Source organism: Callorhinchus milii, unplaced genomic scaffold (assembly GCF_018977255.1).
Source record: "Callorhinchus milii isolate IMCB2004 unplaced genomic scaffold, IMCB_Cmil_1.0 Scaffold72, whole genome shotgun sequence".
In the NCBI taxonomy this organism is placed as follows: Eukaryota; Metazoa; Chordata; class Chondrichthyes; order Chimaeriformes; family Callorhinchidae; genus Callorhinchus; species Callorhinchus milii.
Genome location: NW_024704813.1, coordinates 52735 through 64377, shown reverse-complemented (window position 1 = coordinate 64377; position 11643 = coordinate 52735). Strand labels below are relative to the sequence as shown.

The following is an 11643-nucleotide window of genomic DNA, read 5'->3' as shown; positions in this document are numbered from 1 at the left end:
AAGCTGAAGCTGAAATAGCGGAGGATTATCCGTTGAATGTGGAGGCTGGTGGGGTACAAGGTGAGGACTGAGGGCACCCTATCACAATTCTGGGAAGGGGAGAAAGGGTGAGGGCAGAGGTGAGGAAAATAGGACGGACACAGTCGAGAGCAGAATAAACCTCTGAGGTACAAAGGTTGAAGTACAGACAGGATGTGGAGCAGAGACTTGAGGTGAAGTGCACCCGGATATTGGAAGGTATACATGAAGCAAACATGAAAGCTAGAAAGATGCCAACGTGAAAGGCATCAATACCAAATGCAAGGACTATTACGGAATCCTGTAGCTCAGTGGTTAGAGCACTTGTCTCGCAAGTGAGAGACCCGGGTTCAATTCCTTGGGCAAGTTTCCTTACTCCACATGTCTGATAATAATCCGTCAAGATAAAAAATAATAATAAATTGGTCACTCAATCTACAACTGTTTGTGCGACACTGCTGTTGGCTGCCGTGTTTCGCCCACAAATATAGAGTCAATTCACTTTATAGTAATATCTGTGAAGCGCTTTAAGACGTCTAGAAGACTTGAAAAGTGCTATATCAAATGCAAGGATTATTGTTATTATTATTATTATTATTTGTTATTGTCCCGGGAGGTGCTTTGACACAGGCCCCACCCGCCACATGAAAGACACTGCATCAAGTGTACGTATTATGAATATTACTATTAAAAAAACAAGGCAAAATACTGCAGATGCTGGAAATCCAAAATATACACTTTGTGACGAAAGGTTTACTGACCCGAATCGTTAACCCGCTTTCCACTTCCCGAATATGCTACCTGACCTGCTGAGTGTTCGCAGCCACTTCTGTATTTATTCGATGAATAATTTATTCTGATTACCCAAGAAGTTCTGTGGGGGGGTGGCATTTGTGGAGTCCTGTAGCTCAGTGGTTAGAGCACTCGCTTTGCAACCGAGAGACCTGAGTTCAATTCCAGGCAGAGGGCGAACCCTCGGGCACGTTTCCTTACTCCACACAGAGCCTAATAATAATCCCTCCAAAACCAAAAACAATAATAAATTGGTCATTTTCAATCCACGAGTGTTTGTGGGAACATTGCTGTGCGCAATTGGCTGCCACGTTCGCCCACAAATATACAGTCAATTCACTTTACAGTGTGTTCTGTGAAGCGCTTTGGGACGTCCTCCCGACGTGAAAAGCGCTATATCAAATGCAAGGATTATTATTATTAATAATTATTATTATTATTATTTGTTTCACGGGAATAGGTGTTAAATCAAACATCAGGATTAGCATTGACCTGACCAGACCAGTCAGTAGCACTGTGATGCTGGTGGTGGTGGTGGGGGGGGGGGAGTTGTTTGCCAGCAGTAAAGATGGCCGCCGTGTGAGCCATCGATGAGTCACCGGAGGAGTTGCCAACACTCGCTGTTTCACCCGGAAATACACACGTGGAAGTCAACGGAGGGGGCGGGGAAGCACCGGGGGCGGTGAGTGAGGCACTCGGAGAGACCGGACAAGGGGTGAGTGAGTGTCCGGTGGTCAGTTTGACCCGTCCCCGGGGGAGGCGGCTGTTGTTGTTGCTCTCACCCTGGTAGAGGTTCCCCTCGGCCCTGTGGCTGCCCCCCTCCCCCCCAAATACCCCCCCACACACACACACCCAAAGCCTCCCTCCCCCTCCCTCACTCCCCAGCCCCCCCCCCTTCATTCCCTAGCCCCCCCCCCCCCCCCCGGCCCCCCTCACTCCCCAGGCCCCCCTCCCCCCCCCCCCTCATTCCCCTGGACCCCACCCCCCCTCACTCCCCAGGACCCCCTCAGCCCTCAGGCCCCCCTCACTCCCCAGGACCCCTCCCCCCCTCACTCCCCAGGCCCCCCTCACTCCTCAGGCCCCCCTCCCTCACTCCCCAGGCCCCCCTCACTCCCCAGGCCCCCCTCACTCCTCAGGCCCCCTCCCTCACTCCCCAGGCCCCCCTCACTCCCCAGGCCCCCCTCACTCCCCAGGCCCCCCTCCCCCCCTCACTCCCCAGGGCCCCCTCCCCCCTCACTCCCCAGGACCCCCCTCCCCCCCCTCACTCCCCAGGCCCCCCTCCCCCCCTCACTCCTCAGGCCTCACTCCCCAGGCCTGGGTGCCGAGGCTTCCCTTATCGTTTGAGATTGGATTGAGATCATCTTCCCAAAGTCTCCCCGAGATTAGAATCGTTCATATTATTATGATGTCAACCCCCCCCCCTGTTGTTGTTGTTGTTGTGGTGGTGGTGTTGTTGTTGTCTGTCTGTCAGTCCTGCCTTGTGTCCTGTCCAGAAGAAGGTCGGAGTGAACACACCAGAGAATTTACTGTCCTCTCTTGAGTGAGTCGGGCAATCGATTGAGTTAACAACAACAACAACAATGACAACAACAAAATGACATTTGTGTAGCGCCCTTTCAGGTTTACGTTGTCGTGGTGTGAGGTCGTAAGAGGTCCTAATTGTTTTCCTGCTCTTTTTTCTTCTTCGTTTTGTGTAAAAAAACACAGTCCTGGAGTTCCTGTTTATTATTTGAAAGAAGAGGTACTTGGCGGTCAATTTAATGCGGTGTCCGCTCTATGCTGCAAATTCACGCTGGTGTACCTGCTGCAGTGTAAATCTTGAGTGATTAAAATCGATTCGGGTTCTGTACAGAAATCGTTTCTTAAAGGCTTCTTGTGTTGTCGAATGGACCAGTTAATAACATTTAAGGAACACAAACCGAGATCGCTGGGAACACTCAGCAGGTCAGGCAGTATCTATGGAGGACTGACCCTTTGTCAGCTGCTCCCAGTGATCTCTGTTTTTGTTTCAGATTTCCAACATATTTTATGTTTTAAGAACTTTTAAGGGCCTTTTCATTTGTATTGTCACAGAGCTAGTCTCTGTAACGTTGTATGAAATTGAAGCGTTTAATCATAAAATGCAAGTTTATTGTTTTATCAATATATCTAAGTTGAACTGACTTACGTTTGTGACACTATGACTTTCTGTGTATCTTTTAGAGGCAAAGATGATTGCAGAAGGCAACTCGTTTGTGAAAGGTGTTATGTTTGGTGGACTGTTCTGTTTAGTAATCACCCTTTTTGGCAATACCAGAATGTACGGAGATTTGCCAAACCATCAACACCACCACCTACAAGTTCCCAATAAGGAGGAACTTCTGTCTCTACCAGAGGCAAAGCGTATAGAGCTAAGCCAGAGCATTCGTGTTTTATGCTTAGTCATGGTTCAACCAAAAGAAATTGGTTATTGGGCTGCTGTAAGAGATACGTGGACTAAACATTGTGACAAGGCTGTTTTTTATAGCCCAGAATCCATTAAAATCTTCCCATCAGTCAATTTAGAAACAGAAAACAAATGGATAATGACCAGGAAAGCTGTCAAACATGCATATGAAAACTATAAAGGTGATTTCAACTGGATCTTCTTAGTTGATTCAACTACGTTCGCAATAATTGAAAATCTTAAATTCTTTGTATTAAATAAAGACCCAGCCCAGCCTTTCTATATTGGTCATACTGTAAAATCTGGTGACTTGCAGTACGTTGAATTTTCAGCTGGGATTGTCCTGAGTATTGAAGCATTTGAAAGGCTTCATGAAGTTCTTGATGATCCTGTGAAATGCCCAGAACAGGAAGGTTTATTATGGAAGACGTCCGAAGATAAAGGACTAGCTGAATGCTTAAAATACACTGGAGTCTTTGCTGAAAATGCAGAAGATGCTGAAGGAAAAGAATTATTTAATACAAAGTCTGTAAGCACCCTTGTCACCGAGGCAATGTCTAATCGTCCAAACCAAGTTGTGGAAGGATGCTGCTCTGATGTTGCTGTTACTTTTCGTACCGATTCCCCGAATCATATGCACTTCATGATGTATGGTGTTTACAGACTACGACCTTACGGACATATCTTCAATGATGCACTGATTTTCATGCCACCTAAAGATTCTATCAATGATTAAATACCATTGATATTTACTATAGAGTCATTCCAGACTGTGTTAACTGTGAATACCATGATGGCAAACAGATAACTTGTCCATTCAGTAGTTCAATTTGAAAAACCTCAAAAGAAACACTGTTTTTAGATGAACACCACCCTTCAATGTGGTCAATCTCAAAGGCTAGTTGGTATATATTGTATATAATAATAATGTAGGATTTGATTGAGTTGCAGAACAGGTATGGGTATCTGCAACTTACTGTGCTTTCCCGGCCTCAACAGTACTGAATACCTAAAGTAGAATTTCCCCTCATGTAAGTGAGCACAAAATCTTAGCACAAATGTCTATTTTAAGTGGAAAGGGATGTACTGAACACCGCATTATACAATTAACTTGCATTTGTCCATTATGGGTTGCCTGTTTGTGAAAACACTTTAATTTCACTCCCAACTTGAATGGAGGCTGAAAAAGCATTTCCTACTATAATGTTGCAAGTTCTCTTCTATTTATACAATGGAGTATCTCTATGATATTGTTTTGTTGTTTCCCCAATTAAAATATGCCGAAGCTAAATTTGAGGGATTTTCTTTCCATTTAATTCTGCTTCAGTGTTGGAAACAACAATCAGGAAATTGAATAATTTATCTAAACCTCAGCCTCCATTCAAGATGGGAATCAAGCATAATGGTGGCTTTGATTCATCCAACTATCAGTGTAGCTTTTGTACAGTGTATAACTTTTTAATGGAAACGCGATAAAGCTATTTACACATCCTTACTTTGAAGTACTCCTTCCAATATGTCAGTTGGAGACACCAATGACTGGTGCTTGCATGGAATACCATTACCTTTAGTTCACCCATCAAATTTTCCCCAAAGTATAAGATCGTAATGACTGATTGCCAAGATTTGTAATTTATTGCCTAAAACAGCGAAGTCACAAATCTGGAGTCTCAAAAGACATTGGTTATTGCAGAATGTTTAGCAATTTGGAAGCATTTTGCTGCAATTTTAATTATCTGACGAATCAACAAAAGAAAATCCTGGATTGGAAGAATAATATAATTTTTCTTAGGGAACCTTTATAGATTTAACTGGAAGTCTGTCTTGAAACATCAATGTTAATTCCACAATTGAAAACTTTTTTTCTTCTGCATTTAAACTACTGGAGAACTACTATTCCAATCAGAAACAATGTTTCTTAGGGTTTGGGCTCATATAAAATTCGTGCACTTGTGTATCAGAATTTATAGACAGTGGTATACAGGGGTCTATGGTTGTGTATATTCATAAACTCTTGCTTTGGCCTATCTGAATCAATGGGGTTCCTATCTTGACAATATAATCATTCCATTAAGAGATGTTTTGTAAAAATCCAGTATCTTGTTTTATGTTGGAAAAACTAAACTTCAATATTTTCTGTTGGTGAATAAAATTTGATTGTGAACCTTGAATTAAAATTGTGAAATAAAATTGATTAAGCAGTTTTAATTGTTTAATGATTACAACTCTCTGGCATGACCTTAAATCTAATTGTTGGATTTAAACTAAATATATTTACAATTTTATTCTATTTGGAGAGTAAGATCTGGTTCCTTCCCACTCTGACCTCATTATTAATAGGAATAACACCACTGAAAGTTGTCTTTTAGACTTGATTACAGAGATTCCAGGTTTTTAAGTTTGCAAGATAAATATGGTTTTCAGTAGCTTGTAGATTCATAATTAAATTCTCGCCAATCAAAACTATCAATTGCAGCGTTTCAAAACAATAACCTGCACTTTCTCAATTTCCCTTGTTAAAGTGGTCACTTACGTCTATTTTTTTTTCATGAACACCAACAACAACAAGATTCCATTTATAGAGCGCCTTTCACGTTGGGAGGACGTCCCAAGGCGCTGAGGGGGTGCTGTTGGAATCCCACTTCTAAAATTTTATTTTTCAAGTCCCCACCACCACCAAAGGTTGAATTATAAAAACTATCAGTACACCTTTATTTTAAAATAATTTCAAGACATTGCATATACTCCAGTATTAATTTAATGAACATTCAGGCATCAGATGTTTCACCAATACAACAATTGTAAAAAACAATTATAGTGCTAAAAACACCTGCATTTTAGCATTTTCCCAGAACACAGTTTAATGAGTCAAATTGTTTCCAAAATACAACCTGGGCACTAGCGATACTGTTTCTGTGCGCCTTTGTGTTGCTATGAGGTCTTTTCCAAAACCAGTTTCAAAGTTCAGAAAATGATATTTAAACTGGAAGAGACTGATCAGCCCAAACCAGAAAAAACTTGTGTGCTTATTTTAGGGTTCAAGCTCCTCCAAATAAATTGGTTATTCATCATATGGTTGGTGTGGGAATTTACTGTGTGCAAAATGGCTGCCTCATTTGCCTACAAAAAGTCACTGCATGCAACGGTAATTACTTGACTTCCTCGTTAACTATGAGCTGGAGAAGCTCTGTACCTACAAGCCGATAATGCCAAAATCACATTGCTAGCATGTCAGGACAGGTTAACAGTCCTCACCCACCAAGTCTAGATAAACATGGCAGTCTGGTGTAGGAGCAGTTGGGATGATGATCCTACTTGGGAACTTGTAGTAACAGCCTCTATAGGCAACACCAAAACTTTGTTTATATTTTAGCCCTGCTGCAAACAGCGACAGTGCTGTAATCTAAACCCAGCATTTAAGTGGAAATAAGGCTTTGTGATGAAATGACTTTTTCAAACCATTTTTTTGAAAAAAAACAATAATGCAGATGTCTATAAGTTTTGTCTATTTGTCCATACAGTAGATTATCTCGCCGACGACATCCTTTGTTATTTGTATGTCTTCATGTGCCAAAGACCATCGTTTAAATAATGCATATTCTCAATACCAATACCTTTGTTAATTTGTTCACTGCGGAAACAAACCAAAAGATCCACAATTAGAAATGGACGTTTCATGTGATTACATTTTTTTTAGCCAAGACTGTGGCCAACTACAAATAAGTTTAACATTCTGTGGTAATCATTTAACCTCATGGGGGCAGGGGGAGGGGAGCTGAAGGTAATAAACACTGTTCTTGAAATACAATTTACATCAGGAGGACGTAAAAGCCCTTATCACTGGTGGATGGGGACCCGGGTTGGGACTGGAAGCCGAAGGGATTGGGAAGGGGAAAAATGACTGAAAGCATACTCAAAAGATGTATGTTTTGAGACAGATCTTAAACGAACTGAAGAAGGAAGCGAGGCCTTCCACCAAATTGTTACGGTCATCACAGTATTCACCACTGCACCACACTGCAGCTATTTTTTTTACTGACTGCGAAAAGAGTATTAGCAGCCTTAGTAGCTATTAGCAGTTACTTGCATTTTTGTCCTATGCACAGGACTACAAGATTACAAAGTGATATTTAGTGATTTCTAATTTGGGCACCCTTACTGAGAACATCAGGTTCATTTCACCCTCCAATATAATAATAAAATGGTAAATATATTTACATTTTTTCAGCTGCCATCTTCATGACTCCAACACACAATGCATGCTGCTTGCCTTCTGCCATTATAGCCTTGAGATATATTCAATTAAGGAAAACGCAGTGCCAAAACAGCAAACCTAAAATATGTTTTTTTTCAAAACCACAACATAAATGGTTTCAAACAAAAAAACACGATAATCTAGTTTGTTGTTAATCCTCCATTTTAGCTGCAGACAAATAAAGTTTTCTGATAAGTTTTTTTTTAAAAGAAAATCTTTGAAACAAAGCAAACAAATGTAATTTTAACACTAGTGAGTAATCCATGTTCTCTGTGGGCATCTGCAGGTCTCTGCAGAGGGACCCATAACCTTCTTTAAAAAATAAAAAGTATAGAATTTAAAAGCAAGAATTTCTCATAGAAAACAGGCTAACATACTATCATCTACAAGAGTTGGCTTTGTTGGGAGGGTGTTAATTTATAAACCTAAAACTGCTACAGTGTTGAGCTAGTACAATGGTTACAGCAGATTTGCTGACAAATTAAAATTATTGCCCCAGTAAAAGCTTGTCTTTTAAGAGATTAGATTAAATCATAGACCATTATAATTATAAGGATGCTGCAGCAAGGGTAGTCTACAACAACAACTTGGATTTATATAGCGCCCTCCACGCCGGACGGCGTCTCAGAGCGCTTCATAGTAACGGATCCCGAGGCCGAGCCAGGGGGAGGGGGAGGAAGGTGACCAAGGCGCCTCGGTTGCGTACGAGTTCGGAGAGTTTTAGGGGGAGGTTGGGTAGGTGGAGAAGGTGAGAATCGTGAAATTTTAGACGTTGACGAGAGCCAAGGAGTATGGCTTCCATCTTGTCAACATTTAGCTGATGGAAGTTTGCACTCACCCAGCGCCTGAGGTCTGACAGGCAGGCTGACAGAACATCAGGCGACTGGGGGTCGCAAAGTGAGGTGGTAGAGTTGGGTGTCATCCGCATACGTGTGGAAGTGTACCCCATATCTATGGATGACATCCCCAAGAGGGAGCATATAGATCAGAAAGAGGAGGGGGCCAAGGATGGATCCTTGGGGTACCCTGCAAGTAACCGGGTGAAAGCGGAAGAGAAGCCCTTTGTGCAGATGTACTGCTGACTTATAAACAGTCCTCAAAAGACCTGAGTTGTAGCAAAACACATTCTAGTTTTCCTACTTTGAAATACACCACAGCTAAAAATATCATTGATATCAAGGATACAACTATGGTATTCGTGTCAGCTGGATGAAGTTTGGCTCCTGGAGAAGTTAGACCCGGGCACATGATATTAGCCCCACTCAGTACAAACTTGATGGCCCCTTTGTCAACTTGTTGATGTGGCAAGATAAATGGATCTGTAATAAAGAATTGGAGAACATAGAAATTACATTACTATAGTGTAAACCCTGAAGTCAAATACTTACTCACTTTGACAAAGCACATCCAAAGTCACATCTGAGAACAGGTTAGAGTTTAAAAGGCATCTTCTATGGCTGGCCTTTATAATGGATTTATCTACCAGCGTTTGAGGAGGGGTAAAGTTTAACCCAATTTAAAACAATCAATTAAAAATACTTTAATGTGCAGGTTTGTAGTTTTCCTCCTTTCTATTTGAGCCTGTACAATAAATACTAATGGGTTATTCGGTCATGAATAATCAGCCGTGGAGCATGACAGCGAAGCTGTAACACCATACGAAGACCTTCCAGAAGTCACCCTATGAACATAGGATAATGACATCAACAACTTGCACTTATATAACACCCTCCACACAGCGTAGCGACTCAGAGCACTCGAGTGTAACATCCAGTGTTACATATTTTTAAATATATTCCACTTCCTGATGGCATACCAGCATCCACAACAAAATGATTACACCAGATGATTCTTAGAAAGCAAGACACATGGATATTAAAGGTTGGTAAGGCTTGTCCTGTGAATGCGCTCCCCCACCACCACTGAAGAAATTTGTGGTCAAAATTAATATATCAGAAAGCTCAAAACAACAGTCTTTCACAATAATCATCCCCTCCAACTCAAAAGGCATTTGTGCCGATTGTAAAATGACATAAGATAGTGAAAAATAGCACAACTGCTACAAATTAATATCAGCACGTTTAAATAAGGTGATTCGCAATTAAATGCCGCAGACCTACATTTGTGAAGCAATCGTAACGTGGGGTAGAAAGGTCCTTCCCTCTGTCTGAAGAACAGCAGTTCTCCATTAACAGTCAGAATTTCTACATGTTCATGGCTATAGGACGAGAAAAGAAAAGAGTGCACCACATTTTTTTTTGGGCGCGTTAAAAAAAAAATGGATAGCATTTGAAGACCAAATTATTCCCACCGGATCCCCCGCCTCTTGAGCGAAAAGCGACATCCCACAAAAAAGACAGTCAGTACAATTGTAAGAATGGTTAAGGTTTGATATTTTTTTTAAGAGAAAAGAACTCCAGTCGGTACCATTTCACGATTTTTACCGGGTCCTTCTTTGGCATAATTTGGTTCAGCCACGGCTCGATGACGGGAAACTGCTCCACCAACTGATTCTTAATGCCCTTAATGACAGACGTCTTCAACTGAATGCAGTTCGAGACATTCTCCTTTTCGTCAAACCTGTGTGCGGGGGGAAAAAAAAAAACGGTCACAAAAGACGTTATATCAGCGGGTTCGGTCCCCCTCCGAATCTCTCTCTTTTTTTTTAAAAAAAAACGGCGACACAATTGGCACTCGCCGTCCCTGAGGCGAAAAAAAAAACATCTGATGATGATGATGATGGGGATGAAGAAGATGATGAAGAAGAAGATGAAGAAGAAGAGGAAGAAGAAAGACCAGGCAGGAAAAGGGGACTCACTTTTTAAACATCCTGCGACCCGGAGCTCGGCGGTTTGCAGTCCAGTCAGATCCCCCCCACCCCGACCGCGGCGTTGCGCCTTCACAGCCTCTCCCTCTCCTGAGCTTTTTCGGGGTTAAAAAGCAGCGCCTTCTCCACGAGGCCCGACCGACCCGACCGACCCGACCCGACCGCCGGAGCAAAACGCAACGCTTTGCGGCACGTCGCGAGCGGGCGACAGCGAGCACGACCGCCGGCCGTAAAGTGGATCGCGGTTTGCCGTTGGGAGTGCAGAGAAGAGGCCGCCAGGTGTCGCCACCTGCCGTTCTCTGCACGAGGCTTATGGTGGGAGTGGGGAGAGAGGGGGGGGGGGGGAGTGGGAAGACCCGGTCAGTGGTTCACTTTCCTCAACCTGTTACGAATTAAACCTTCTCCTTTTGATCGGGGTCCCATTTCTACGCGGTGGAGAAAGATAAATAAATAAACAATAATAAATTGGTCATTTTCAATCTACGACTGGTTGTGGGACATTGCTGTGCGCAATTGGCTGCCGCGTTCGCCCACAAATATACAGTCAATTCACTTTACAGTGTGTTCTGTGAAGCGCTTTGGGACGTCCTCCCGACGTGAAAAGCGCTATATCAAATGCAAGGATTATTATTATTATTATTATTATTATAAAGAGCGGCGTAGTGGGACTGCTCGGGTCGCCGAACGGCCTCCTTCTGCGCTGCGATACTCTTACGTTTTATGATCGTCCGCGCAGCTGGGGCTGTTTGCGCGGTGCGCAATCGGCTGCGGTGTTTGTCTGCGAATACGCATTCACTGCCCTTTGCAATCCACCAGTCCTGCGAAGCGCTTTGAGTCGTCCTTCCCAAGTGATGAAGTGCGATGTTAACAAATGCAAGGATTATTATTAATAATGTTGTGCCTGTGTAATGTCTTTGCATCCGTTTGCTGTCAAGTGCAGTGACTGTGTTTGCAGGCAGGTACGCTTTTTGGGGGGAGGCGGAAGAAATAAAGCAAAGTCAATCAACATGAAGACCCTCAGCCCCATATTCTCTCATCTTGCAGAACACCCACCCTCTCCCATCACAACGTTCTTTTTAAATGAAAAGGGAGTCCTGGCTTCAACTACCCTTCCTGGCAACCAGATCCAATCATTAACTACCATCTGGATAAAATTAAACTTCCTGGTGCTTGTCCTGAATTTGCCCATTATAATTCTAAATCAATGTCCTTTTGTTTTCCACTGCATCCTAAAGTATTTTTTCTGGGTTTACATTTTCAATCCAAGTTAAATTGATATACACCTCTGCAAGATCGCCCCAGGCGTTTTCTCTCAACATTGACTTT

At 42.7% G+C, this 11643-nt stretch overlaps 2 protein-coding genes across 3 annotated transcripts; one reads left to right on the top strand and one right to left on the bottom strand.

The window, feature by feature from the left end:
• The first annotated feature begins 7 nt into the window (after positions 1 to 7).
• c1galt1c1 (C1GALT1-specific chaperone 1) lies at positions 8 to 5425 on the top strand. 2 transcript variants are annotated; one of them, XM_042345672.1, is made up of 3 exons: positions 15 to 60; positions 1271 to 1525; positions 3013 to 5425. In XM_042345672.1, the coding sequence occupies exon 3, from the start codon at positions 3021 to 3023 to the stop codon at positions 3969 to 3971; it is 951 nt and encodes a 316-aa protein (XP_042201606.1). In that variant the 5' UTR covers positions 15 to 60; positions 1271 to 1525; positions 3013 to 3020; the 3' UTR covers positions 3972 to 5425. The 2 variants fall into 2 exon arrangements, with proteins under 2 accessions (XP_042201607.1, XP_042201606.1); XM_042345673.1 differs by lacking the exon at positions 1271 to 1525 and having other exon boundaries at positions 8 to 60.
• Positions 5426 to 5975: 550 nt separating this feature from the next.
• Positions 5976 to 10501, bottom strand: mcts1 (MCTS1 re-initiation and release factor). The gene is made up of 6 exons (XM_007893410.2): positions 10309 to 10501; positions 9918 to 10070; positions 9611 to 9708; positions 8676 to 8809; positions 7454 to 7521; positions 5976 to 6866 (listed from the first exon to the last, which is right to left on the bottom strand). Exons 1-6 carry the CDS (start codon positions 10317 to 10319, stop codon positions 6785 to 6787), a joined length of 546 nt encoding a protein of 181 aa, XP_007891601.1. The 5' UTR covers positions 10320 to 10501; the 3' UTR covers positions 5976 to 6784.
• Positions 10502 to 11643: the final 1142 nt, after the last annotated feature.